Raw genomic sequence first — 27,974 nt, 5'->3', positions numbered from 1 at the left:
GAGATCATGACCTGAGCTGAAGTCGGACGTCCAACCGACTGAACCACCCAGGTGCCCCAGGAGTGTTTTATTTAATGCTTACAACAAATACCCTCCAGTTACAGATTAAGAAGCTGAGAAACGAGGTCACGGTCGCATCCTGAGACCGGCATTGACCCCAAAGCCCATGACCTTTGTGGCCCGAGCCATTACCGCCTTCAAGCGCTTCCCCTGCCGGGAACTTTGCTGGGCGTTTACTCATTCAGTGTCTGCTTTAGCCAGGCTGCGTGTCAGACACCCCTCAGGCCCCAGCTCCCTGTAGCAGCAGCACGCGCTTTCCATACTCCCCCCGCTTCGCTGAGATGCAACTAACAGGTGACCTTGTGCGACTGTGAGACGGAGGCTCGTATGACGCGATGCGCGCATATGCTGGGAGATGGTGACCACGACCAGGTCGCTTGCCTTCAGTAAGGTCCTTCACCTCCCGTAATCACCCGTCTCTGGTGCGCGGTGGGAACATGAAGTATGCGGTGCGGTGTCGTCGACCACGGTCACCACGCAGCAAATCAGATACCGCAACTCACTTGTCTTACACCCGGAAGTTTGTTTGGTCGACATCTCCCCGTTTCCCCCACTCACCAGCCCCTGGCAACCACCGTTCCAAGCTCTGTTTCTGAGAACTCAGCTTTTCTAGATTCCGCATGTAAGTGAGGTCATACGGTATTTGTCTTTCTCCGGATAACTTATTTCACTTAGGACAATGCCCTCGAAATCCATTTATGTTGTTGCCAATGGCAGGATTTCCTTCTTTTTTTTATGGCCAAGATTCCATTGTGTCTGTGTATCTTCTTTATCCATTCATCCATCAATGGACACGTAGGGTGTTTCCATGTCTTGGCTATAAACATCTATTTTCCTTCCTCACGGGTTGGCCAGAATGCTGTGCTTCAGGCTGTGGGTCAGATTCAGGGCTGTGTCATGTGTCTCCTTGCTCTTGGACCAGTAGCTCCCCAAGGTGTGCCCTCCTCCTGGCAGAGGAGACTTGGAGTTGGCCATTGTCAATTCCACTGGCCACAGCAAGTCATGTGGCTGAGTCTATCACCAATGGCATGGGGCATATTCTCTGCCCGCAGTGGATCTTGGCAAAGGTGGGGAGGCAAAGAAGAATTGGGAGTAACTAATTTCTCCCAGCTTGCGTATAAAAAACCCTAAAGTTGAGGGGCGCCTGGGTGGATCAGTCGGTTAAGCGTCCAACTTCGGCTCAGGTCATGATCTCACGGTTCGTGAGTTCGAGCCCCATGTTGGGCTCTGCACTGACAGCTTGGAGCCTGGAGCCTGCTTTGGATTCTGTGTCTCACTCTTTCTCTGCCCCTTCCCCACTCGCACTTTGTCTCTCTCTCTCTCTTTCTTTCTCTCTCTCTAAAATAAACATTAAAAATTTTGTTTGAAAAACTGTGAAGTTTAGGTAAATGATGCAACTTGCCTAAGATTGGATAGCCAGTCAGTAGATTAGCTGGACCTGTCCCAGTTCAAGGCCCACATCTTCTCCTGCCCCACACTACCTGCCTTTGCTCTGGCCCTGGTCCACCTTTCTAGACAGGTCTCCTGCTGCCATCTTCCCCCCGCCGGCCCCCCGCCACTCTGTGGTGCCCATACTTAGCTGACTTGTGTCTGTCCCGACTCCCCAGGGTTGAGCACCCTTGCTCCCACACCCCCGGCCCTCTCTCTTTGTCTCTGTCACAGCCTTGAGCACACGGAAGCCTCAGGGCGGGTGCTTACCACCTGTGACCCAGCATCTGATGCTCCTGTCAGCTTCAGCGAGGGTGGAACTGTCCCGTGATCAGACGCTAAATGCTTCCTTTCCTGGGAGACATATGGCGACTGATCCCTGATGGCCGATCCCAGACTACCAGGCCTGGACCACAGGCCTGGGAGGCACAGGGAGGCAGGGTGTGCACGGCAGGGCAGCCGTGGGCCTTCCGCTCCCAGTGAGAATGTGAACCCCGTGGCCCCAGCTGCAGACTCGGCAAGGCCAGCTTCCCCTCTCTGTGAATTAACCTCTGCCACTCTCCTCCCCACTTACTTTTTCATGGCTTCTGTTTTATTTTTTTTATTTTCCAATGTTTATTTATTTTTGAGAGAGAAAGAGACAGAAGACAAGCAGCGGAAGGGCAGAGAGAGAGAGAGAGAGAGGGAGACACAGAATCTGAAGCAGACCCCAGGCTCCGAGCTGTCAGCAGAGCCCGATGTGGGGCTCGAACCCATGAACCATGAGATCATGACCTGAGCTGGAGTCGGACACTTAACTGACTGAGGCACCCAGGTGCCCCTGAGTCATTATTGTAAACATACCCACCTTGTGGTCACCTCTATTCTTGGCCACTGGTTACTGGTTTTGTTCCCTCTGTGCAGATGGGGTCCTGGGCAGCCACTTGTAGGGAGCGGAGGACGGATGGGGGGGCCTGGTAGAATCCTGTGGGACAGTTAGCAGGTGAGTTTGTCATTCTGTCCCCCTGGCGGGTGTCTCCTTGGACAGGGCACTTGGGCAGTGACACAGGCAAAGGTACCAGTGTGTGTGCAGGAGGGACCTTCTGTTAGCCCATGATGAGTGTCCACAGTCACATTAAAAACAAGTCACTGTTACTGGTGAATGCCAAGCTCTTAGTCATTGTCTCCTGACCTACTGCTTTTTGCTTTTTTAATTTAATGTTTATTTATTTATTTTTTAGGGGCGGGGGATGGTCAGAGAGCGAGGGAGAGACAGAACCCCAAGCAGGCTCTGCACTGTCAGCAGAGAGCCCGGATGCAGGGCTCGAACCCACAACCATGAGATCGTGACCTGAGCCAAAATCAAGAGTCAGATGCTTAACTGAGCCACCCAGGCGCCCCCTCCTGACCTACTGCTTTTTAAACTACTGCTTTCTCGGGGCACCTGGCTGGCTCAGTCAGTGGAGCGTGCGACTCTTGATCTCAGGGTTGGGGGTTTGAGCCCCAGGTTGGGGGTAGAGGTTACTTACAAAAAAAAATGTTTTTTTAATTAAAAAGGAAACTCTCGCTTTCTTTGCTCTAGTGTATGCAGTGTTCGGATTTACCAGTGTGGTGAACCTCATCATAGCACTGGAACAGGACGGAATCATTGACGGGTTTGTGACACACTACTTGAGAGAGGTATGGCATCGCTTAGCAACCGTAAGCCTTATGCCAAACGGTCAGCAGCCTCAGCCATGGGGCTCAGAGACGAAATCCCTCCGTTTGGTGTAAGCAGGCACGGTCCGTGGCATCGCTCACTGCCACGGACGCAGCGGGTTTACTCACGTGCAAAGCAGGGGCACTTCTCTCCAGAGTTCGGTCGTACACCTGTTCCCTCACACCCGCTCCACTCCCCTTCTCCAGGAATGAGATCCTCCAAGTGAATTCAGTGTTTGGTGTCTGTTACTGTGAAACCATTACTACGGCCAAAAGCTCAGGCTGGTCTTACATGTGGAAAGTGGCGACCACCACGGCACTTACGGAAGCCACTTGATTGCGATGACCATCCTTCCCTCCCCGTTGTCATGTGCTAGTGCTGCCCGGCACTTGAGACACCTAATCCTCCTCCCTGTGTTATGGTGGATGAATCCGGCCCCAGAGAGCTTAGGTCACTTGCTCAAGGTCACACAGGAAATAAGGAAGGAGCAGAGCTGAAAGTTTCGCCTTTGTCTGTGTTTCAAATAATGGAGAGCTTCGTCTGCAAGCTAAGGGAGTTTGGACTTTATCTCACACTCGAGGGAAGATTTTGAGCCAGGGAGCGATGCAGTCAGCTCTAGGAAGGATGGGCTCGAAGGGGAGGCTTTTGCAGGGCCAGTGAGGGCAGGCGGGTGGCCAAGCACAGGAGGTAGGGAGGAGGGACGAACTTCAGAGAACCGGAGTCTTTGGAGTGAGCGGGACCCAAGGATGAGTTGGGGGTGATGGGAAAGTAAGACATCCTGCCTCCTGCTTTTGGACGTATGCAGGTGTTATTAAGCCCAGAGGGGCGAACCGGAGGAATTTACTTCTAAAGACAGTAGCCGGAGTAGACTGTGGGGTCACGAGACCTGCTTTCTCCCGCCAGGAGCTGTCTCAAGTGGAGACAAGTCCTAGCTGTCCTAGGAGCAGTGATGGAGGCACACACTGGGCACACCGTATGGGCACACCTATGAGATATCACGGGTTCGGTCCCAGACTGCTGCGTTAAAGCAAGTATCATGACAGAGCACCTCACATGGATGTTTTGGTTTCCCAGTGCATGTGAAAGTTATGTTTATGGGGCGCCCGGTGGCTCAGTCAGATAAGCATCCGACCTCGGCTCGGGTCACGACCTCACAGCTCGTGGGTTCAAGCCCCGCGTCGGGCTCTGTGCTGACAGCTCGGAGCCTGGAGCCTGCTTCGGATTCTGTGTCTCCCTCTCTGTCCCTCCCCTGCTTGCGCTCTGTCTCCCAAAAATAAATAAATAAACATTAGAAAAAAGTTATGTTTACACTACACTGTAGTCTGTTAAGTGTGCAATAGCATTAGGTCCAAAAAGCATACATACCTTAATATTAAAATGCTTTATTGCAAAAACTGCCAACCACTGTCGAAGGTCCCGGTGAGTCATCTTCTGCTGGTGGAGGGTCTTTGCCTCCATGTTGGTGGCTGCTGACTGATCAGGGCGGTGGTCGCTGAAGGTGGGGGTGGCTGTGGCCGTTTCCTAGGATAAGACGACAGTGACGTTTGCCGAGGATAGGAAGATGCTGTGCAGGGAGGTGCAGCGGTCAAACACACCCAGCAGTTGCTAAGTTCACCGTCTTGTGTGGGTGCGGTTCGTGGGGCCTCAGAACAGTCACAATAGTAACAGCAAAGATCACCGGTCACAGATCACCGTAGCAACTCTGCCAGGAATGACAAAGTTTGAAATATTGCCGGAATTACTAAAATGTGACACAGAGACACAAAGTGAGCAAATGCGGTTGGAAAAATGGCCCCATGAGACTTGCCTGATGGAGGGTGGCCACAGAGCTTTAATTCGTAAAAAAACAAAAAACAAAAAACACAAGACAAACAACTCATTGTCTGTGATGCACAATGAAGCAAAAGGCAGTAAAACAAGGTGTTACCTGTGCACAGAGGAAGAACTAAGTCCGGAAGCAGTCAGGGGAGTCCCCATCGAATTTGTGATACTGCTGTAGCATTTTTTAAAAAAAATTTTAATGTTTATTTTTGAGAGACCAAGCATGAGCAGTGGGAGGGGCAGAGAGAGAGGGAGACACAGGATCCGAAGCAGGCTCCGGGCTCTGATCTCAGCACAGAGCCCGATGGGGGGCCCGAACCCATGGACTGTGAGATCATGAGCCTAAGTCGGACGCTTAACTGACTGAGCCACCCAGGAGCCCCTAGCATTTTTTTAAATGGCAAGGACAGTGGATGATAAACATTTTCCAGATGGACTGGGGTGGGGGCGGGGGTGGAGGGCATTCCGAGGGGAAGGGACAGCTTGAGCGAAAGCTTGGAGGTGAGAAACAGCAGGTGTCTCCCCACAGTCAGCCTGGGGTGCAGGTTTGCAGGGATGATGCTGAGTTCATCTGGGGATGTGTGGAGTTTTGGGTGGTTGAGGGACATCCTGGCAGATGTTCTGGTTGGCAGGGCTTGAGCGCTGAGGAACATTCCTGGCGGAGAGATTTGGGGGCCATCTCAGTGGGAGCCTGCTCGGAAGAAGTGGGGAGAGAGGAGATGCCGGAGGGTGGAATATGGGAGGCCGTGGCCAGAAGAGCCCCCTGAAGCAAACTGCGAAGGGACAGGCCGAGACGCCGAAGGGAAGCCTGGGGAGCCTGGGGCCACTGGGTCCAGAGGGGGCAGGTTTTGGGGAGAAAGTGGCTGCTGAGAGGGCCCGGAGGTCGAGCTGCTGAGGGTGGCGAGCCCTGAGGCAGACGGGGTGTGAGAAGGTGGGCTGGTGTCACCGTGGGAAGGTCGGCAGGGACAGGTTCTGGGCACCCGGCTGCCAAATACAGGAGGCGGGCCTGGTCCCGCAGGCGGAAGCTTGCTCTGGAAACCTTTGGAACAGAAGAGCAATGTGTTAAGAGCTAATGACTCTTCATTTGGCAGGTGGATTGGAAGGAGAGCAGGCAGCTAGAGGGACCGTTTGGGAATGGCTGAGTGAGGGGCAGGGAGGGTTTGAACCGGAGGGAGGGTGGCCCGCGGTGACCTCATAAACAGAAATGAAAGGACGTGCCCACACACTGCATAGGAGAGAGAGGGGTGGAAACAGGACCCTGCGGCTTTCAGCTGGGCAGGCAGGGTGGTGTCATCCTTAAGATAGAGGCCTCGGGGGCACAGGGATGGGGGTGGGGGCAGGGAGGGGGAGGGGGATGGGCGCTCAATTGAGCATCAGCCTCTTGATTTCCGCTCAGATCATAGCTCACAGTTTGTGAGATCGAGCCCTGCGTCGGGCTCTGTGCCGACAGTGAGGAGCATGCTTGGGATTCTCTCTCTCTCTGCCCCACCCCCTGCTGGCTCACTCTCTCTGTGTCTCTCAAAATAAATAAACTTAAAGAAAAAAAAGAGAAGCCAGCTGAGGCTCAATTGAGGGCAGAAGCTGATGCGTGAAAACTCTGAAGGGCCCGTGGGGCATCTAGTTACAAATGTCCTGGGGCACCTGGGGGCTCAGTCGGTTAAGCCTCTGACTTCAGCTGAGGTCATGATCTCACGGTTTGTGGGTTCGAGCCCCGCGTCAGGCTCTGTGCTGACAGCTGGGAGCCTGGAGCCTGCTTCGGATTCTGTGTCTCCCTCTCTCTCTGCCCCTCCTCCCCTCGTGTTCTGTCTCTGTAAAATGAATAAACCTTAAAAAAATTTTTTTTTAAATTAAGAAAAAAAAGTGTCCATGAAGCCACCAGGGGAGCCAGCACCGGCTCTGAGAGCCCGATGTGTAGGCATGAACAATTAAAGTCATGAAATCAGATTGGATTGTTCAGTCGAAGCATGTCAGGGAGAAAAGATGTGCGTCAGGCGTGGGCACAGAAGTCCAGCTGCTGTGTTATTTCTGCCTCCTCGCTAGTTCTCATTCCATCTTACTTGCGGGGAGAGAGGACCGGGCAGGCCCTGCCCCGGACACACCATGCTTCAGAGGGGCCCCTCCTGGCTGGCTGATCTGACTTTTCTGGCCGCAGAAAGGACTGAGGGCATCTTAGGAAGACAGGCCAGAAACAAGGCGGGATGGCATGGACGTGGGAGAGAGAAGAAAGGAACACGAGACTCAGAAGGAAACGAAAAACCCATGCAAATCGGACAGTGATCTTGTAGCCTTCTGGGAGCACGACATGTCACTCGTCATGGGATCTCATGGCTGTAAAATGGAAAAATCCTCAGGAGAAGTATGGCTTTTCTTGACAGTATGCTCTGTGCTAGATGTCAACTGTGTGACCTTAGGCCGGTCTCACAACCCCTTGGCGCTCTGTTTCATCTGTAAAATGGAGTCAATCGTTGTCTGTCCCATACGGCGGTTGGGTGCCCATCTGTCTGTCCATGTGTGGGGGGCAGAGTGCCTTCCTCGTCCTCACTCATGCAAGCCTGGGGATGAGCACGTAGGTGAATCGGGAAGGTCGGCCGGTGGCTCTGGTGAGCAGGGTCTCCTCTGGCCACCGTCCTCTGGCCAGAGCTAAGCGCCCTGAGTCTCATTTTTGACTTGGCCTCAGTGCATTAGCGGATTGTCCATGAGGCTGTCTGTCTTGTATCGCCATCCACGGGCATTGGCCCAGCCAGTCAGATGCTGGCTGGGCATTCTTCAGGGCCATCCCGTGGCAGGCTCCAGTTTTGGGGGCTCCAGGGTAAAGCTGTGTTTTCATGTGCCTACCAATTTGTAATTGTACAGGATTCTGCATAGTTTCAAGTTAGCCGACAGACACAAGCTGGTTCTGCTGTTTCATTTGACTTGAAACACAGGTCTGGAGTTCTGTGTGGAGATGTCCGAGTCATATGTAAAGTAGACTCATTTCTTAATCTCTCCTTAGGGTGAACCGTATCTGAACACGGCGTACGGGCACATGATCTGCTACTGGGATGGCTCTGCTCATTATTTGATGTATCTGGTGATGGTGGCAGCCATAGCATGGGAGTAAGTCGGTCCGTCTGCTGTGTGTGCCTTTGCCTTAGCAACCGGTACGCGGGTACGGAAGGAAAACACAGATGTGGGGGCAAATACACAGACAGGCATACACGGACATGAACATACGCTCCTTGGACACAGGTTAGACGTGGCTTTGTTTTCTTGGCATCGCTGCCTTTTGAACTTGGCCCTCTGGATCGTCCCCTGCCGTGGTGACAAGCTTGGGCAGACCGCTCAAGTTACTGACTGTGTTCTAAGGACTGTCTCATTTGCTGGAGTGAAAGCCCAGTTCATTCTGGTTTTAAACTTCCATCTCATTTTGGTTCGAAGCTCTGTCTTTCCTCCACCTCCGGTTCCCGTGTGGCCCTGAGGCGTGGGGGTCTGCACTGAGGTCAGGGCGTATGGCCTCTCATTTTGTTCTTTCTCGAGTCGCCGTGCCGCTGGCCTCTCCGGGAATGTGTATGTACGTACACGTGGAGCTAAAGGAAGAGGGGCAGGGTCTTAAGTGACACTTAGTTTTCTGGGGATTGATGCCCTCCGTTAGGATATGCTAGGTCTGTCACGTGGAGCACGTGTGGCCTCTCGGGAGGCCCTTCCACAGGAACCTGGGCGTTGCAAATCCAAGCGAGCAGAGCTCTCTCTGGCTGAATGTGTGGGACTCCTCTGCCATTGGTGGTACACCCGCAGCTTCTTTCCGTTGGGGTCCCTGTAACCTAGATCGCATACCCTTTGGGGTAGGATCTCTTCAAGCCCAGCTAGGTTCCTGGGCCTCCCCTTGGCTCCAGGTTAGAGAAAATGATGCATTCTTGCCCCACGCCCCTGCTGCCTCAGTCATGAACTCAGGGACAGCTCCCGCTAAGTTTTGGACTTTTCTAGGCACTGGCTTCTCCCATCATGAAAGGTACCCAAGTTCCAGGGACCATGTCACGTATTTCAGAGAATGCCTGGGCTCTGCTCGGAGGCTGCCGGGAGTGGGCGAGTTTCTGTGGCTCAGTTAGCATCCTGCTGGGGAAGAAGATTCTCCTGCTGACAATCCCAGTCATTGTGAATCTGCTGCACTTGGCTTGGGAGGTGGGGCAGGCAGAAAACACAGTATCGGCCACCTGTTTCCCTTCAGATAATCTCCTTTTGATTCCTCATAGCCCCTTGTGGAGGTGGGCTGTCAGGGTTATCGGCTGAAAGAGCTTTTTGTCCACACTGCCTGGTAAGGTCAGGGGTGTCTGGTGGCTCCTTTTGAACACGGGGGAGGGGTTACATATTATCTTTGTCTCTAGAGCTCTGGCCAAAATTCTGACACCATGAAAAGTCCACTTACCATCCTATTACTCATACTTACAGTGATTTAAAATATGGGTCCATTTCCTTTCTTTTTGTGAACTTTCTTTTTTCCTTTCCTGCTGGGAACTTCTTACAAAACCGTCAAAAATGAGGGACTTCCTTTGACAGTGATTGTGCTGTAGATTAACAGACGACCAGTGTTGCAAGCGAAATTCCTATTCAAAAGGACACAAAGAGGGTTCTATGGTATAGATCACAGGTGGAAATGAAGTTTGATCACCAGGGTCCCCGAGGGTTGATTTTTAACTATCGATTCAGTAAGTTTCGGTTCATAGACTTTACTAGTTAGGATACCGCTAATAATATGGATCATCTTTTGCTAATGGGTGTTCTAAGACAAGTGCACTAAGCCAAGATTTTTTCATTACAGGGAAAGCTATAGAACCATTGGCCTCTACTGGGTTGGATCTATTATCATGAGCATTGTTGTTTTTGTGCCAGGAAACATTGTGGGTAAGAAACTTTATCTTAAAATTCACCTTCCTTTTTCTGAAACAATGGGGAGTGTTCTTAAATAGAGGAGGTATCTTGGTTGTAACAGAATCAAGAAATTCCAAGCTTATCACAACGCTGTTTGGCAGAATTCTTCCTTTTCCCCTCCTTAATCTCACTTTTTAAGAAATGGCTTTTGAGCAATTTTTGGAAGTAGACACTGAACAATTAGACAATGTTGTATCAGGGCTTCCTGACATATAGGATCTAGAGGGGGTGAGTATTGTGTTTGCGACTATAGGCAGTGTGCAAATGCTTCCTACAGCTTTGTGTATTATATGTAACTCGATACATTCGATAAATACATTTAAAAATGAAGGCTCTCAAAAGCTAATGTAAAAGGTAATTTACATGCGCAAGAAATCAGGGCATTATATTAAATATACTTTAAAAATACAGTGGATAGAATGTGCCTGTTAAAAAGCACCTGATAGTTTTAATTTGACCTGTTTTTTTGTTTGTTTTTTTGTGTGTGTGTCTCATTTAAGAATATTACCTGGTCCCCAGCACAATTTTAGACGGCTTGAGGTGGGGCGGTATCCTAAATGTTGCTGGTGTTTACACGTGCTTGTGGCAAACTTTTGACTTTTTCTTTCTTTCTTTTAAATAGGGAAGTATGGAACACGCATTTGCCCTGCTTTCTTCTTAAGCATACCATACACATGTCTTCCTGTCTGGGCTGGTTTCAGAATCTATAATCAGCCATCAGAAAATTATAATTATCCCTCAAAGGTGATTTTATTACGTTAACTGTAACCTGTTCCCAAGCGCACAGGGCTCACTCACATCTCCTGGTGATCGCACTGAACCATGCCTCCGTGGACGGGAGCATCTGGGGCAGCTGGTTTGACTGTGTCGATTCTGTGCGTTGGTCACGCCTTAGTTACAGTGGCAAGGGAGGGTGTTTCTGTCTGCTTCAGACATCTGCTTCAGTGGGCCAGGCCGTGCTGTTGGTCCGTACTGGCTGTTCCCATCAGATTCTGCATTAGTGCATGGCGTGTGTGGTTTGTCTGAGGCTGTTTATGGCCTGGCATTTGAGCATCCGGGCCCCTCTTTCAGAGATGCCAGTGCATGTACTGTCCCAAGGGGAGGCTGAAGAGATGCTGCTATTCAAGGTAGCACACACAGCCACAGGGTGTGATTTACCAAGAGATCCAGGCACAAGGAGACTGGCTCCAGGACGTCTTCTGAGACCCCTCCCTTCCATTCACAGCCAAGGTGGTCGGAGTGAAACAGTACTGGCTGGGGGCGGGGGGGAGGGTACTCTGTTAAGGTCTTCATTTCTAAGGTAGTAACGTCTTTCTAAGTTTCTCTTCCTTTTTATAGGTGTTAGATCCTCAGGCAAGATTCTTTAAGCAAAATGATTTATGAAAATATGAATTACCAGAGATAATCAGACCGTGATTACTCATACTCATTTTACTGTAAGATTTACGTAGAATTCATTAACATCCATTGTAATTTGCAAACACTTCATTTGTAAACAAGTAGACACCTGCTGAGTAAACTCAGGTTGGGGCACTGCTGGCTTCTGCTCCCTTACATCCTTTTGAGGAACCAGGGGGTAGCCAAAAAGAAAAAGCAAGCAGTAACCATAGCCTTGGGCTCTGCTGCTTTTAAAGTCTCCATGTCAGTGCCTCAATGGAGTGTTCATGTCGTAAGACACATACAACTGTTCACGATCATTTTTTAAATGTTAAAACACAGTGGTGGCCAGGGAGAAATGGACACGGTCACACAGTGCTGAGAGGAATAAATTCAGAATCGCTCTGCAGAGCAATTTGGCAGTGTTTATCAGCCTTGAAATATTTAACCCCTTAAATTCCGCGTCTAAGGCCCTACCCTCAGAAAATCATCAGAGAGATGCTAAGACTTATGTACAGAATTGTTCAACGTCACATTAACGGTGAAAACGCATAAATATCCACCCGTGAGAGAATGGCTACAATATGTTGTTTCCACATGATTTTAAAAGTTTTAGGAGAGTTTTTAATAATGTGGCAAAGTGCTCATAATATAGGTAGATGTTGAATGTCAAAAGAACACTCAAATTATGTCAAATTATTTATACGTAAAGTCATAATTTTGTAAAATATAAATGCGGTGTATGTATGTGTATATATATATGTGTGTATATATACATGAATTGACATATATGTATATACGTATACATATATGTATACGTATATACATATGTATATATGTGTATATATACATAAATTGACATATATGTATACGTATATAGTGTGATGGGTTTATGGTTTACCTTACTTTTAAAATGACCGTATCTCATATAATGATAATCACAAAACTGCTATCTCAAGAAAACTTTAAGGACTCCTAGAGGTAGAAGGAAACTTCAAGGTGACCTGGCCCAATCTCCTCATTTCACAGATAGAGTAATCTGGAAGCTGAGAGGAGGAAGATGATTTTCCTAACTTACGTGCCTAGTGGTTTAGGATATGAATCCCTCCCTGTCCAGCATCTCAGCCCTCCTGCTTCAGTAGACCTCAGACTCTTTCTTGGCGCTTTGGGCCTGCTCATGGGTTACAAACTCTATTTTAGGTCGTTCAAGAAGTGCAAGCAAAGGACCTGCTGAGAAGACCATTTGATTTAATGCTGGTCGTGTGTCTCCTCGTGGCAACTGGATTCTGTCTGTTCAGAGGCTTGGTAAGTGTAACAGATCAAAGTAACATTAAAAAAAAAAGAGAGATATACATATTTAATCAGACTTTCTAGAGCCTGGAGGCCTGGCCCTGCTTGCTGCCACTCCCACCTGTGGGAGTCACCCCCAGGCCTTCCTCCCTTCAGGGTGGCCCCTGCCTGGTCCCTGGACGCCACCTCCTTCGGGTCCCTGGATTAAGCCCCACCGAGGGGTCTCTTCCTTCCCCCGTTTTAGGGTGCCTGAAAAATTAGCCATTAGAGTTTCATTCTTTTGGTTTGAATGTTTCTGATTCTGATGTAAATGTCTTTGGGAAGGGTGATACCTGAAGAGTCCGGTAAGGCTGTGTTCTCAGGGATTGAGGAAGGTCCCTAGAAGGAGTTAGAATCTTGGCTATTTACCTGCTGTATGGCCTTCGGAAAATGACTTAGGGTCCTTGACCTCAGTTCCTTTCGCTATAAAATAACAATACCTACCTAATGGTATTGGGTTGAAGATTAAATAAGATAATAGACATCAAAACACGTACAGAGGGCCCTATACGTGGTAAGAGTTCAGGAAACGGTTGGTGTTACTCTTTTTATTAATAGATGATCCTTGGTGATGCCCCAGTTTCATGATTTGTTTTTAGCAGAAAGAAATAAAAGTGGCCGGAATGATACGGATAATTATACGCATCGTCAATGGCAGTTACTGTCCTAAGGCTGCTGGCATTGCACAACAGTTGGGGAGCCAAGTGTGAGCTGCTGTAGCTGATTGACTGTCTTGGGGTCCTGTGCTGCTGGCTGGGATCAGCGCGAGAGGCTGTCTTAAGAGCTGTCTCTATCAGGAGAGCAGACATTTCCTGCAGTAGCATCGGCTGACGGGAGGAGTGGCCCAGGGAAGAAATGCAAAGAAGCAAGGCTTTACTCAGACCACAGAGCAGTTAAACTTTTGGTTTTTTTCTGCAGTAATCTCCATGCCCAATGTGGGGCGTGAACTCACGACCCCAAGATCAACAGTCGCAAACTCTACCGACTGAGCCAGCCAGGCACCCCCAGAACTGTTCTTTAGTTAGTTTGCTGTCGTTCCCAATGTTAAAAGAAACACAGGAACAACAAAACGAGCCCCAGCTGTTCTCACACAGGAGAAAAATGTGTGCATGTGGGTGTTTGCACACTCGGTGGGCGGGGCTTAGGCAGACGGGCTTTTAAATCGGGGTCCATTTTTACCAACTCTGCCACTGGTCTGTGTCCATGGATGTGATCTAGGTGGGACGACATTTATGGCTGCGGACGGGAGGGGTGATGCATGAGGGCAGTGACTCAGAGGGGACCCCGTAATGTGCCAGAGACACTTTGTTCTGTGTTGCCTTTCAAAGTGGACACACGATGTGGCTTCACACAGGACTCTGCTTTTAAATCCTTATCCTTTACTGCCCCTAAAGGCCATATACTCTGAGGCACTTGCTGGAGGGAGGAGGATGCTATTTTTGGAATATTGCAAAGCACAGTAAGATGAATTTGGTGTGAACACGAATGGGCTTTTCTTAAGAGTGGGCTAGTGATTTCCAGGAAGTGAAACTGGTAATCCAGCGTGAGCTGTGCTTTGGCTGCTGAAGTCTAGATCCTTAAGCCGAGTCCTCAGAAGGTAGCAAGAACAGAGCATTAGCCGTTTCCTGCTCCTCTCCCAACTCTCCTTCACGTCCTTAGAGTAGATCTGTAGACTTTCTTTTCTTTCCCTTTTACTGATGACCTTCTACAACACACAGTTTTTGTTGAACAGCTTGTGGCTGTACTTGGAACGTTTAGCCTTATCAGCAAACCATAAGAATCAGATGTGAGTATGACTTTATAATTAATTCGTTTTTCTTCTCAGATTGCTTTGGATTGCCCAGCTGAGCTCTGCCGATTTTATATACAATTTCAAGAGCCCTATCTAAAGGATCCTGCTGCTTATCCTAAAATCCAGGTCAAGTAGTTATGAAGCCTCAGATTTTTCTTTTTCTTTTTAAAAGAAAAAAATTTTTTAATGTTTTTATTTATTTTTGAGACAGAGAGAGACAGAGCACGAGCAGGGGAAGGGCAGAGAGAGAGGGAGACACAGAATCTGAAGCAGGCTCCAGGCTCTGAGCTGTCAGCACAGAGCCTGACGTGGGGCTCAAACTCACGGACTGTGAGATCATGACCTGAGCTGAAGTTGGATGCTTTAACCGACTGAGCCACCCAGGCGCCCCAAGCCTCAGATTTTTCTAATGTTAATTTTCTTTTTTTGAAGAATGGGGACATGTGGGGGCACCTGAGTGGCTCAGTTGGTTAAATATCCGACTTGGGTTCAGGTCATGATCTCACAGTTCATGGGTTCAAGCCCCTCATCGGGCTCTGTGCTGACAGCTCAGAGCCTGAAGCCTGCTTCGGATTCTGTGGCTCTTCTCTCTGCCCCTCCTCCGCTCTCTCTCTTCCTCTCAAAAATGAACAAACATTAAAAAGAAAAAAAAAAGAAGAATGGGAGCATGTGGATCCACGTAGGAGATGGGAATTAGAAATGTTCAATCTCTTGTACTTTTCGTCGTGTGCAGTTAACTGTTACTTTGCTGACGGTGTTCTTTCTCTGTTCAATACAGATGCTGGCATACCTGTTCTATTCTGTCCCTTACTTTGTGATTGCGCTTTACGGCTTAGTGGTTCCTGGATGTTCCTGGATGCCTGACGTGACACTGATACATGCTGGAGGTCTAGCCCAGGTACCCAAAATATGCTCTATTAAGAAAGTTCGCTGGGGATTTGGCTGTCATTGTTGAGTATCTGCAAAACATCTCTGCTTGGTGTTTAAGGAGTAGGAAATAGTTACTAGACACATCCCCTTTCGTTTTACGGTTCTTTGGAAGACGTTTCTGCACGTGCATTTTATTTAAATCTCACAGTGACCAGATATGTGATGGTTGCTGTGCCATCCAGTTATACAGATGAGGAAACTGAGGCCCAGTGAGGTTATATGATTTGTCCAAGGTCACATACCCAGCAGGTGCCACCACAGCCTTCCAGGACCCTTCCCCAGGCTCTGAACAAAAATACTTGAGAGCTGTTATCTTTAAGATGCCTATCTAAAGTTAAGATTTCAGAATTCTGTTACAGGACAGTATCCCGGACCAGGGAAATGGGTCTGGAGAAAGTTCCATTCTTTCCTCTTGCGACTTAGCCAAGGCCCTGCCCTAGAGTGAATGCTTATTTCATTGAACTGGAATAAATTTATCTAGGAAATTGTATTATTATACAAAGCACGTTTTTACAAGATAACTAGCAAAACAAACTGATCTTAGGAACAAGGAAGAAAATTATTAAATGATTTTATCTTCCCCCCCCTTACTATAAATAAAAGCAATAACAAACGAATTCATCTTTTTAAAATCATTCTCTGCATCTTGCTCTTTTCAAGCCGGCCTAAGAATGAGGTTCATCTGGAAACTGTCAGCATGTATGGCTAATTATGCTCCTGGTTATAGTAACTGGGATGGCAAAAGAACACCTTAGAATTTACAGGGTGGAAAAACAGCTAGGTATTTATGGGTTAATCCTTTGGGCTAAATCCTTCCAGTCTGAGGTCTTTAAAAAAATTTTCTTAAAACCCACGAATCAACTGCGAGATCATGACCTGAGCTGAAGTTGGACACTTAACTGACTGAGCCACCCAGACACCCCTGAGGTCATTCTTAATTACAGAATTAGAATATTAGTATCAAAAAAGCTGATGCAGCATCCAGAGCAAGGGTTCCTGTTCTTTCCTTGGAGGACTGAAGGGGAAGAGAACCAAGATTTACCCTCTTAGCAGACCTCTGAAGAGGTCTTTATTTCCGTATCTTTCAATGCTAACTATAAGCTGACTTCCAATTTTCTGTCTTTAGCTCCAGCTGTCCCCAGACTCCTATACCTAATCCCAAACTCCGTGTTTTCACGCGGCTATCTCGGAGTTAGTGTCTACATGCAACAGGACCCCTGACCCTCCTACACCCGCTCTCTCCCCACCGCGGCCTGCAAACAGATCCTCCCCCGCTTTCAGCAGCTCCTTCCCATTCCCTCACCCCTACCATCTAGCCCATCACTAGGCCATTAGTCCTGTCTCCAGAGTAACCCTCAAACCCCAGTGAGTTCCAGCCCACTGCCCTGCACTGGTCTGAGCTCTCCTCTAACTTGGGTGAGGCAAAGCAGGCTGTGCTCTACTTACCTACTTGGGTAGGGACAGGCTGTGCGCTCTGCCGGGGCAGCAAATACTCAGTGGCTTAACACACTAAAGTTTTATTTCTTGCTTGTGCAAAGATGATCATGTGGGAGAGTTTCCACAGCCAGGTCTGGCACCACCTCGGCTGCAACGGAAGCAGACAGAGGCGGTCTTCCTGTGTGCCCGTGCCCTGGAACCGTGCAGTGAACACACAGCATCCTCCCTGCAGATTTCTTAAAAGCTAAGAGAGCTGAGGCTGAGGACAGCTTGTTACTCGCCTGGGTCACAGTTACTAAACGGCAGGCAGAATAGGGGAATAGGGGCACGGAATCCTGTCTGACCCCAAAGCCCATCTTCTTCTCTACTGTTCTCTCTCTTCTCCTGTAAGCAGCGAGCCATGGTAGTGGCATGGCTCAAGCAGTGAGCACAAGGCAAGACTTCATATGGGCACGGAGGCGCCGGAGAGCCTCGGGGGGGGGGGGGGGGGGGGAGGCGGTCACACGTGAGCGGGCTCTGTGGGCTGTCAGGCTGGGCAGGGGTGCAGCAGGCCAGAGGGCAGAGTGAGCCCTGGCCTGGGTTTTCTTGGCTGCGTTCTCCTGAGCTCTCCCGGAGAGGGCTCCCGCTCAGCTCACTCTTACCGGCCCCCTCTCTTCGAGGATCATCAGCTTGCTCAGGGTTGGACACGATCGGATTTCCTCTGTGTGTCCTGTGCCTTGCTTGGTCTGCCCCCCGCCGCAGGAACACAGGGTGTCATCATCTAGGAGGCTGACAAAGGGAGGCCAGGTGTAGGACCCAGTCAAGTCTCGGGAGACAAGTGGAGGAAGAGGCAGGAAAAGTAGGTCAAGGCCCAGTCACGTGGGCAGTCAGCAGTCAAGAGGCTTGGGAAGGTCATACCTTGGGGGCAAGTGGGTGCTTGAACCTGGGGCACTAGGGCTAACCCTGGGTTGTACCTGCTGGGGAGGGCTAAGCTTGCAGACAGGCACCCGCGACTCCAGCCGGGTGGTTCTGGGAAGGGCAGTGTGGATGGCAGAGCCCCGGGCCGCAGTCAGCAGCTTCAGCCAGACCCCCAGGCCTCGCAGGAGCCCTTGGGCTCATCCGTCACTGCCCACTTGGACAAGGCAGCTGGAGGCTACAGACTAGATCCTGTCAATGTCAGAAGGATGTTTCTCCCAACCCAGTAGAATGCTGTCATCCGAGAACTGTTGTGTCTGACATTTCCATGACTCTTGGCTTGGCTTTAGTATTTACATATTCAGAGAGCTCAGCCTAAGGAACAGTTACAAATCATAACACAACAGTGCACGCGATGAGAATGCTGAATTTGTTACGTGATTTGTTTCCTACCTAGCCAATACTTGCTCATGAAATGAATTCTCGCCTTGGGAGGGTGACACATTCATCACAGAAAACACCCTCCATAACCCCGACTAACATCCCTAGCTTGCTAAAACGACCATTCCTCATTTAGGGGTTTTGTGCATTCCCAACCCCCTAACTTGATCAAAACCTGCATTTCTTGAAAGGCCTAGTGAACTCCCAGGAGTCTATGTGATTTAATAAGGAAAACAAATCTTTGAAAAATTCCTAGGTCAGTACAAGTCAGTGAAAAACATGTTAGTTATTGAGCCCCTGCCTTCAGATCATGGAGGAATCTACCAAATCTCCTGCCTTCAGAAATTGAAATATCCATCAGAAAGTAAAAGAAAACAAAATCAAATCAAACCACGACACATTTTCTACACCAAAGAGTTCCAGTGGGGACTTATTCAGAACCCAAGTGTCTCTTCATATAAAATTCTTACGTAGGATTAAAGTTGCAAATCTAGTTTGAAATAGGCTGCTCAGACCCACTTATATATTAGTACTTTCTAGCAACTGAACAATTGTTCTCTGCTAAAATATCACTGGAAATTAAAAGAAAACAATCAGAGCCAATATAGTCAAGATGGTTAAGAGCATGAGCTCTGGAGACAGACTGGCTCATTGCTCAGACTGTCACTGATGGGCTCGTGACCTTGGCTACCTCGGTTTCCTCTTCTGTAAAGTTAGGATCATACAGGACCTTTGTCATAGAGCTGCTGAGGATCACGTGAGGTAATAATACATGTAAGAGGCTTAGAACGGTGCCTGGCACAGAATGAGCTGCAGATTTTTGGTACTCCTCCTCTTATTGGTAGAAGATTCCCAGTAGGAGTCTAGAAATGCCTTGTGCTGCTCAGAAGATTCATTCATTAATCTGTGGCCATCTGTGGATGTTAGTACCTAAATGGTAATGTGTGGACATTATTACCTAAGCATCAAGGATGCTGGGAGGAAGCCCTGGGACAGACTCACGGCAGGCCTGGCAGGGAGCCTGTCACGCACCCAGCAACACCCATGGAAACACAACAGCCCTGCTTCAGCCAGGCCCTTCCCGCTTGTTGTGCAGACTCCCTGGCCATGCGGGTGCCATGGACCTCCTGACACGAGGGTCTGGAAGCTTATCTGTGGATAATATGGTTTGTAGAGTTGACTCTGCTGGAGGCGAATTTTGTCCCCCCCCCCACGGAAACCTTTAGGAAATATCTAAAAGATTTAGGAAGCATGTGGATAGCTGGGATACTAATGCAAGTCCTATTTAATAATTTGCTTCCAGTGTAATTCATCACGATACACCTTTAATTAGTATCGAGGTTAGACTTTGGGTTTAAAGTCTTCACATGATTATCCTTTGGTGGAGACAGTCTTAAAATTGTCAGAAGGTCAGCAAGGGGATCTGAAAACGAAGAGCCCACCTGAGTTGTCAGCCAAGCAGAATCCCAGGTCATGGGCAGGGAATTCACCTGCCACTCTCCTAAGCACTTCACAAAGATCAACTCATTGCACCGGCACAGCAATGTGCCCTTATTATCCTACTTTTACAGATGAGGAAGCCAGAGAGGTTACATACCTAACCCAGGGTCATACTGCTGGCTTGTGGTACAGCTGGGACTGGGCACTCTGTATGGTTCCAGATTCAGAATTCTTAACCACTGGACTGTGCTGCTCAGAAAACCCTAAAAAATAACACAGTTCTGGATTAGCTACTTCTGCTGTATCGGCCAAATAGCCTGGCTGTTGCCCCAATGTTCATATTAGTTTTGGCCTGTGATACTCATGTGGACACATAATACTTTCAGCTCTTCCTTCTGGAACCGAGATTGTGATTTTTTAGTCATCCTTTCCAGGCTGTCTCTATAAATATAAGAAAAGAGAGCTATTAAAATGTAACCGTTCTTTGTCTTTATTGCCTCATTTTCCATCCCAATCATCCATTTCTTTAAAAAAAAAAGTCAAAGCAGATCTTTTAAATTCGTTTGAGGTGAAAACAGATTTAGAATGATAAGAAAGATGATGAGAGACTCCACATCACTGAATTCTGCAGACATTTCTGGGCTCTACAGGTTGCACCTGTCACCCTGGGTGACAGTCGGTTCAGCAGCCCCAGGCCAACTGAGCCACCGACCCAGCACCAGGTGCCCGGCTGAGCTCTGAGTCCTGCCATCAGGAGGCCTTATGTGCCGGCGGGAACAGGACCCACGAGACACCGTGCAGGCCCTTAGCAGCCCCGTGCTTAGGAAGGAAACTGTTCTCAGGGGAGGCTGAGGTTTCTCTGAAACTTCAGAAGCCGGGCACTGGACACCGTGTGCGTGGGGAAGAAGCTGTGGCTGGGTGCTCACTCAGAGGGAAGGCGTGGCCACCAGCAACACACCCATTAGAAACTGCACGACACTGGGCTCTGGGCTCGGGCCCTCGTTAGAGGATTCTGGAGAAAGGAGGCCTACGGAAATAGGTATAAAAATAGAGAAATGCTTTGCGGAAGCTGTTTGTATTTTGACAGTCACAAGACCATTACTGATTAACGTTTATTGAGCTCTAACAATGCGAGAGGCGCCACACAAAACATTAGACACAGTACCTGCCCGGTGGGCTTACAGTCTACTCTAAGGACATGACCATTTTGGAATGCTGCCAATGATTTTTGCTGATTTTGAAAATGAGGTATTAACTGCACTGGTCAGTGCAGGAAGAGAGCCTACGGAATCACTGACTTGGTGCAGGTTCCCCTGTGCAAGTAGGTACGACTGCTCGTATCACTCAGTCTCTCAAAGAACGGTCGGCACTTCCCCGAACGTGGTGACTTTTGTGACGTAGTACATGTGTCTATAGAGACACCAAACCCACATTTTTGAAAATCAAGGTTCAAACCTGGCCCCTAGTCCAGAAGTTTGGTTATATTAATTCAGAAAATCACTGCTGTTCAGAAGAGGCTCTAGGGAAAAGTAGGGTTAACGACAGGGGCCACGCTCCTGCTCCGTGTTCCCAGGACTGTACAAGAGCAGCCCCCCGGGCAGCCTCTCAAAGGCCCCGGACTCTCCAGGTCTTGTCTTCAGAGCCCAGAGATGGGACGCTTCCCATCTGCTGGGCTCTGCTCGGCACCTGCTCTGGGGGACGCGTGCTTGAGGGCAGAGCCCTTGCCGAGCCTCGTGGAGCACGAGGCGGAGGGCGTACACAGGCTATTTCTGTGGTCCTCGCGACACATCACACTGACCACTTATCTCCAGAGAGTAGCGAGACTGTACCAGAGGTCCCAGGACGTAGCAGCAATCTGTTAAAATACCTGCAATGGACACAAATCCATACAAGTGCCACTTGTGAAAGCTCATCCTTTATTTGTCATGGAAAAGCCGAATTTTGTCTGTTAACCACTTCGCAGAATAAACTGGTTTCATACGGAAGGAAATGTAAGATAGCTTGTATGTATTTAAAGCGAATTATTTAGTTTTTCATTCTTGGATTCTGTGATTTCTTTCCACTTTGATCCTGATGAACTAATAATTCATCACTTCTTATATTTAGATTTCCAGTCCTTTATTCACATACAGCGTGGATTTCAGTAAGATATGAAAACACACACTGCAGGGTTGTGTTCTGTAAGGACATGAGAATGCTGAGGAAATCCTCACACAGAAGCCTTTTCTAATACAGTTTTTCCCTGTGCTTATGAAAAGTATCAAACAAGATACATTCTGAATGTATGTTATGAACAAGTACTTAAGTACAAATGGGAAACTGGTCTCAGGTTATGGTGACAAGCTGTACTAAATAAAGGAGAACTTGATATGAAGAGGTCGCCTGCATGTATACATGCCATTTTATGAAGAGCAACCATAATCCTACCCTCACTCACGTTGGTAACAACCTTACCGACGAAACAACCCTTAGTAGTTTTTAAAGTTGCATAAGCAACAAAAACGTGAAGAAGTAAACAAAAAACATGTAATGAAGGGCTTTGGGCTCTTGTTCCAAGGAACAGGTGAAAAGACTGATTAATGAAGCTGAGGTCCCCATTGCGTCTCTTTAAATGGCTATATAAAAATATTTTTGCTTTCTAAGCTCTGTACTTCCTTCATTTTTGCCAAACACACTTAGTAAGCCACAACTGAGTGCCTGAGTGTTTAGGATCTCCAGAATGCATATCAGGGGGAAAAAAAACAAAAAACAAAACGGAGATTTTGTTCAGTTTTTCTTTTAAATTGAGCCACTAATGTTGGGTAAGGGGCACTGCATGGCATGATAAAGCCAAGCTAAGGAAGGTATACTTTGAGTCGTTACATTAAGACTGGTCCTGAATTCAGTGAAATCCTGAAGACTGTGGATTGTTTGAAAGTACTGGTTTTGAGGGCACAGGAAACATGGTCTGAATGAATCGTCCAGAACACGTTGTGAATCCGACTGAACACAGAGCTCATGCTGACCTCCCCCCTTTTTTTTAAATGCAACAGGCTCAGTTTTCTCACATCGGTGCTTCTCTTCATGCTAGAACCGCTTATGTCTACAGAGTCCCTGAAGAAGCGAAAAGCCTCTTTCTAGCATTAAACATAGCATATGGAGTTCTTCCTCAGCTCTTGGCCTATCGTTGTATCTACAAACCAGAGTTCTTTATAAAAACAAAGGCAGATGAAAAAGTTGAATAAAAGTATTATTTCTTCCTCTCTAGATGACTGACTTTTATTCCTGGTACTGATATTCTGTCCCATTTTACTCCCTTCCCATACAGCAATACTTAAAAATATGTAAATTCGGGCTCCGCACTGTATGTGTGAGCTCTCACATGGTATTGTGTGGGTAAATTTTCTTCTCTTGAAGGATATGTGAAGTTGAGAAACAGTTTAAAGAAATCTATTCAAAATTATTTGTGAGTAACTTGACCATCTATTTCAATATTCTGTCTGCACATATTAAATATAACTGTAAACATATACAATTTAGCTCCTACAATAGTGAGCACGAAAATGAAACTATTCAGAAGTGAATATGGCCTGTGCATATTAAGGAATTTAGAACAGCAGATACATTCAGGAGAAATACTTTTTGCATATAAGATATATATGCATCATTATCAACCTCAATATAAAAAGCAAATTATCACATTATTTTAAAATGTTATTTGACAAATGTTTCCCAAGGAAAGTATATTATTCACTGCTGTTGTAAACACTGCTTTTAATAAAAAATTTTTTGTGAGTCTGAATGGCTAAGGAGGGATCGGTGACTTTATCAGTACCCTTAATGAATACCTGTTTTATTGGTGACTGGAAATATTTTTATTGTATTTCTGTGTATATTTTTAATAAATTATTTTTGGCCTTTTATGAAAACAAATCTTAACGAATTTGAAACATTTTGTATTTTTTTTCCAAAAGCAGTTTTGTAGTCTTTAGGATTTTTATTCTAAAAATCTGTCAGTTACATGTTCCAATTCAAAATGTCAGCTACATTCTCCTTATGCTTTACTGTGAGCAATGAACAGGACTTTTGAGGAACTGATTACATTTCACTAATTTACAATTAAAGTAAAATATTCAAAGTTAAAAAGTACTCTTCAAGGAAAAAGAACTGGATTGGCATCCCTAGTATCTTTTAATGAACTTTTCATATCTGGAATGATGAGTATAGAGAAAAATTACAATTTGCTACATGAGAGAAACAAACCAGAAATACCAGCCGCCTTCTCAGAGCCTTAGAGGGGTAGGTAGACTGGTGCTTTCATACCCTTGGCTGCCATAATCGTAATCCCATCACCACCACCATCATCAATGGCCCTGGGGTCTTAGAACTTCTCACATTTTCTCTTCATGTTATTTATTTAGCTCTTCACCAAAATAAGAAAACAAAAAGAAAACATTGTCCAAGTCAACGCATGGATAATGTCAAGTGTGCGCATTTAGGGTCCACTGAGCTGGTAAATAGTATCTGAGACGTGCAAGCCATCATGTAGCCATTCCTCTCCCTCCCCCATGTTTACAAAAAACCTAAAACCCCGATGTTCAAAAAAAAGAAAAAAGAAAGGAAAAAAAAAAAAAGAAAACCCTCACCTGCACTTGATTCTCTTGTCAACTTGCTGTTAACAATTTTTGCTTTAATATACGAATTACATTAATACCTCACATTACATATATAAAGCCAAATTACACTAACTTAGTTGTTTACAACCTCAAATCTTACTCCCAGTACACATTCCAATAAATTTATTCTGTAAAAACAATACATTTTTTTGTTTTTGATTTTTTTTTTTACAGTAAACTTTTCAACTACAAACCTCGAATACGCGAAAGATGGTCCAAGGACAAGCATAACAGGATTGGTGAAACCCAAACTGACCAAATGAGCTCTCACAATATAAGCTGGCAGAAAAATAAATAAAATTCTCTATTATCACAATAGCAACAATAATGTACACGTAATAATGGTTTGTGGATGAGTATCAACTATTCTAACTCTAGCTCCAAAAGAAAACAATGGTTCATTTAAAAGTCAATGCTTTGTCTGGTTTCCCATAGGGCTACTGCTGATTCCAGTACATTTAAAATGTAAAGTATCCACCTTGAGTGATTAGCTCAAATTGTATTGGCATTGGGAAAAAATAAATCATTGCCTTTATTTTGGAATAACACAAAAGGACTCACTAACTTCACATATAAAAACTGAGTTTGTGTACATAACAGTATGAGTTTTGAGAAGTATAAGCTGTTGACTAGCTATTTCTAATACGGAATAGATATTTTACAATATGGTTAAACTTTACACATGGCCTCAAAACTGAAGGACAATTTCAATTTTATCTTCAATATGCCAACGTTATGTGTTTAGGAACCGGTTCCTGGGTTCTGTCACAGAGAAGAAATCCCTTAAGCATTATGTGGAGTGGTCGTTTTAAGAAAATGCTAATTTATCTTTAACTGAGCCTCTGGTGATAGTGGAGTCAAGGCAGGAGAATGGTGAACACAGCCACCTTGATAAAAGGATCCTAGACATGTAGAAGTTTGTGCAAAAATCTTGATAATCCTTAGTGGTTAAGGGCAACTTCATGCAACCAAATAACATGAAATTAAATAACCTTAAAAAAGGCTAAAATGTCTTTTTTTCCCCCAAACACAACAGAGAGGAGTGTGAATAATGTACATACAAACTGGGGTTCTGTCAATGACAACAAGGAGTATGTGTTGGTTCATATCAAATCCAAGATTATTAGACAACCAAATGTATAACCTTCTTGTGGTTTCTCTTAATATGCAGCATTCGTTATGGTAGTTAGGTCTGTAAAAAAAAAAAAAGAAAGAAAACAAGCCTTTAGATGACTTAGGATATGAACAATAAAAGCGATCCATACCTATAAAGTATATAGCTGGGATTTTCTGAGATTTTAATCTGTACTGCAGTGGAAATACTACTTAGCAAGAATAGCCTGTAAGGCTTTGCTTCCTACTACCTGTCAGTTCGATAACCTGGAGGAAGCGCTGGGGCATGTTTAGTGCCCCGCTATAAAAAAAAAAAAAAAAAAAAAGGAAACAACACACGTTGTCTACTGTTTGGCAGGGCCCAGAGTAGTGTGCACTCTATACAACTCAGGACAATGTGTATTGCTGGGGTAAAGTCCATGGAGAAATTGAGATAACCCATCCTTGTGAGGACTGTAGTGTTAGAAAGGTAAGCATTTGGAATGTATGCAAATTATCATGTATTATAACTTAATTACTTGGGACACGCGGCTGGAAGAAATAACGAGTGTTAACAAAATCAAGACGTATGAAGAGAAAGGAAGTCGAGATTTCTTTTAAAATTTAGATGGCACATCTGTGTGACAAAATATTTCCACTTCCTAAAAGAATGATGTTTCAATCTGGGTCCTACTTTAAATTGTGTCAGGTTACATTTCCTCATAGGGAGGCTATTTTTGTTTTCTTCATCATTAACCCAAATACATTAACCCCCTCGTAATGCTCTCAAGGGATGAACGAAAGAGGGAACTCAGGCCCCAATATTTTTCCTAAAACATCTTGCTTCCATTCTTTTTCCTTCACTGAGTGAACAAACTTGCTTGTGAGCAAGGAGTGTGCTCACTCATGGGTATGTTCTCAAGTATACAGCTGAAATCTATGTGTTCGTTATACCGCGTATCAGTAAAGAGGAAAAGGTCTAAACCTCAAGATCCCAGACATTAGTTCTCTTGGCCTGCTCTGCTCCTACCAGAAGGAGACAGCCAACTTTAAGAAAATAATAAAAGTCTACTTAAAATCTGTGAACTTCCAAAATACAGGGACTGGTGACTCCTAATTATTTATTGACAAAAATACTAGATACATTATACTTATAGCCTTTGGAGGATTTTACTCCTTTGTGAAGGAGGAAGACACCCATTTTAAGCAATGAAAAATTGTTAACCGAAGACATTTATTTAACAGTGTCTTTTTATTAATGTCAATGTGAAAAGCAATAAAATCTCTGTTTACATTGGTAGAAAATTCATAGTAACAACTACTCAATCCACATTGAAAAACATTTTTGGAACAGATGGTCCCACAGCAGCAGCAGAATAGAATTCATGCCCGAAACAAAGTAGCAGTGGTACCAGAATATAACCACAACTTTAAGGACCTGGGGAATTTTTTGGTCTTTAAACAAGGTGCTGTCAAATAAGTGCTTAAAAGCAAATTATGAATCCATGTTTAAAAATTTCTCATACCATAATCACTCTATTTGCATCTGTGCATCAAAAAAGTATCTTGCTAGAGCGCCTGGGTGGTGGCTCAGTGGGCTTAAGTGTCCAATTCTTGATTCCAGCTCAGTTCATGATCTCAGGGTCCTAGGATCAAGCCCCATGTCTGGCTCTGTGCTGGACATGGAGCCTGCTTAAGATTCTCTCTCTCCCCATTACCCACCCCTCCCAACTTGTGCATGCTCACTCTCTCGCTCTCTCAAAAAAAAAAAAAAAATCTTGCTAATCATAATGGTATACGTTCTGGGCATGGAGCTCGGGGTGTTGTCTAGACAGGAAGTCTCCTCTGGGGAAGCAGCCGGAAGTGGTTCCTTATGTGCTGGCTGCCGTGCTCTGTGCCAAGCCACCCTCAGCAGACAATGGCTGACTACTCCAATCAGATTCTCTCTTGAGGCATCTGAATTCGAGGCACATTAAGAGGCTGCAGGGTGGAGGCAAAGCTGAAGGACAGCCCAAACACAGCAGAAGTTAGGAGACAGTATAAGTCATAGGATCTTTCCCTGGAGCACCATTTTCACTTGAAAAAATGATGGCAGATAAACTATGGTTATTCAGACACTCTGTCAGAAATAAATGAAATGAGCCTATTACATCAAGGAAGACAAGTGGCAGTATTTGTTGCCAACAGTAACATTCAAACTTTCAAGTGAAACTTAGAATTCTGGAAAACTTACATCCTCCATGATCAAAATTTCCCAGTGAAGGTTTTTCTGACAAGATATACTTGATATTTAAAAACGTGATTGTGGGCGCCTGGGTAGCTTAGTCAGTTGAGCATCTGACTCTTGATTTCGGCTCAGGTCATGATCTCATGGGCTGTGAGTTCGAGCCCTGAGTAGGGCTCTGAGATGACAGTGTGGAGACCGCTTGGGAATCTCTCTCTCCCTCCCTCTCTGCCCCTCCCCAGTCCGTGCGCACACTCACTCTCTCTCTCAAAATTAATAAATATTAAAAAATGTGATTAAAAATACTTCATGATGAAATATTTGGAAGACCCAAATAATGCAGGAAACCAGCATTTTCCAAATGGGTAAAAGTCATTCAAAGTGCCAGACTGTCCAATGGATTTTAAACTAACAGAATACAGAAAAGTTCAGATTCCACACTGCAACTAACCTTTAAGAAACTACCACTTA

At 46.3% G+C, this 27,974-nt stretch overlaps 2 protein-coding genes and 1 long non-coding RNA gene across 11 annotated transcripts in view; 1 reads left to right on the top strand and 2 right to left on the bottom strand.

Annotated features, from left to right (window-relative positions):
- Positions 1-12,060, bottom strand: part of LOC113601970 (uncharacterized) — a 48,303-nt gene extending 36,243 nt beyond the window's left edge. The window contains exon 1 of the long non-coding RNA XR_008298931.1: positions 619-12,060. This is a non-coding gene — a long non-coding RNA (uncharacterized LOC113601970). The remainder of the gene's footprint in view (positions 1-618) is intronic.
- Positions 1-27,974, top strand: part of TM6SF1 (transmembrane 6 superfamily member 1) — a 56,851-nt gene that overhangs the window by 6,267 nt on the left and 22,610 nt on the right. For 2 of the 9 annotated variants that reach the window (XM_027068201.2, XM_027068205.2), the window contains 8 exons: positions 3,050-3,147; positions 7,980-8,083; positions 9,783-9,865; positions 10,515-10,636; positions 12,470-12,574; positions 14,424-14,516; positions 15,169-15,288; positions 22,565-24,150. In XM_027068201.2, coding sequence (XP_026924002.1) covers positions 3,050-3,147; positions 7,980-8,083; positions 9,783-9,865; positions 10,515-10,636; positions 12,470-12,574; positions 14,424-14,516; positions 15,169-15,288; positions 22,565-22,756 — 917 coding nt within the window. In that variant the 3' untranslated portion in view covers positions 22,757-24,150. Of the gene's footprint in view, positions 1-98; positions 683-3,049; positions 3,148-7,979; positions 8,084-9,782; positions 9,866-10,514; positions 10,637-12,469; positions 12,575-14,423; positions 14,517-15,168; positions 15,289-22,564; positions 24,151-27,974 lie in introns of those variants that run through there. The other 7 variants (XM_027068208.2, XM_027068206.2, XM_027068202.2 and 4 more) reach the window with 6 other exon arrangements.
- The window catches only part of HDGFL3 (HDGF like 3), a 71,809-nt gene continuing 68,002 nt past the window's right edge, over positions 24,168-27,974 (bottom strand). The window contains exon 6 of the mRNA XM_027068210.2: positions 24,168-25,379. Within this exon, the coding sequence (XP_026924011.1) occupies positions 25,374-25,379 (6 nt within the window). The 3' untranslated portion in view covers positions 24,168-25,373. The remainder of the gene's footprint in view (positions 25,380-27,974) is intronic.

This window comes from Acinonyx jubatus, chromosome B3, assembly GCF_027475565.1.
Source record: "Acinonyx jubatus isolate Ajub_Pintada_27869175 chromosome B3, VMU_Ajub_asm_v1.0, whole genome shotgun sequence".
NCBI lineage: Eukaryota > Metazoa > Chordata > Mammalia > Carnivora > Felidae > Acinonyx > Acinonyx jubatus.
Note: the sequence above shows the minus strand (reverse complement) of the source record. Positions and strands in the feature narration are given on the sequence as shown.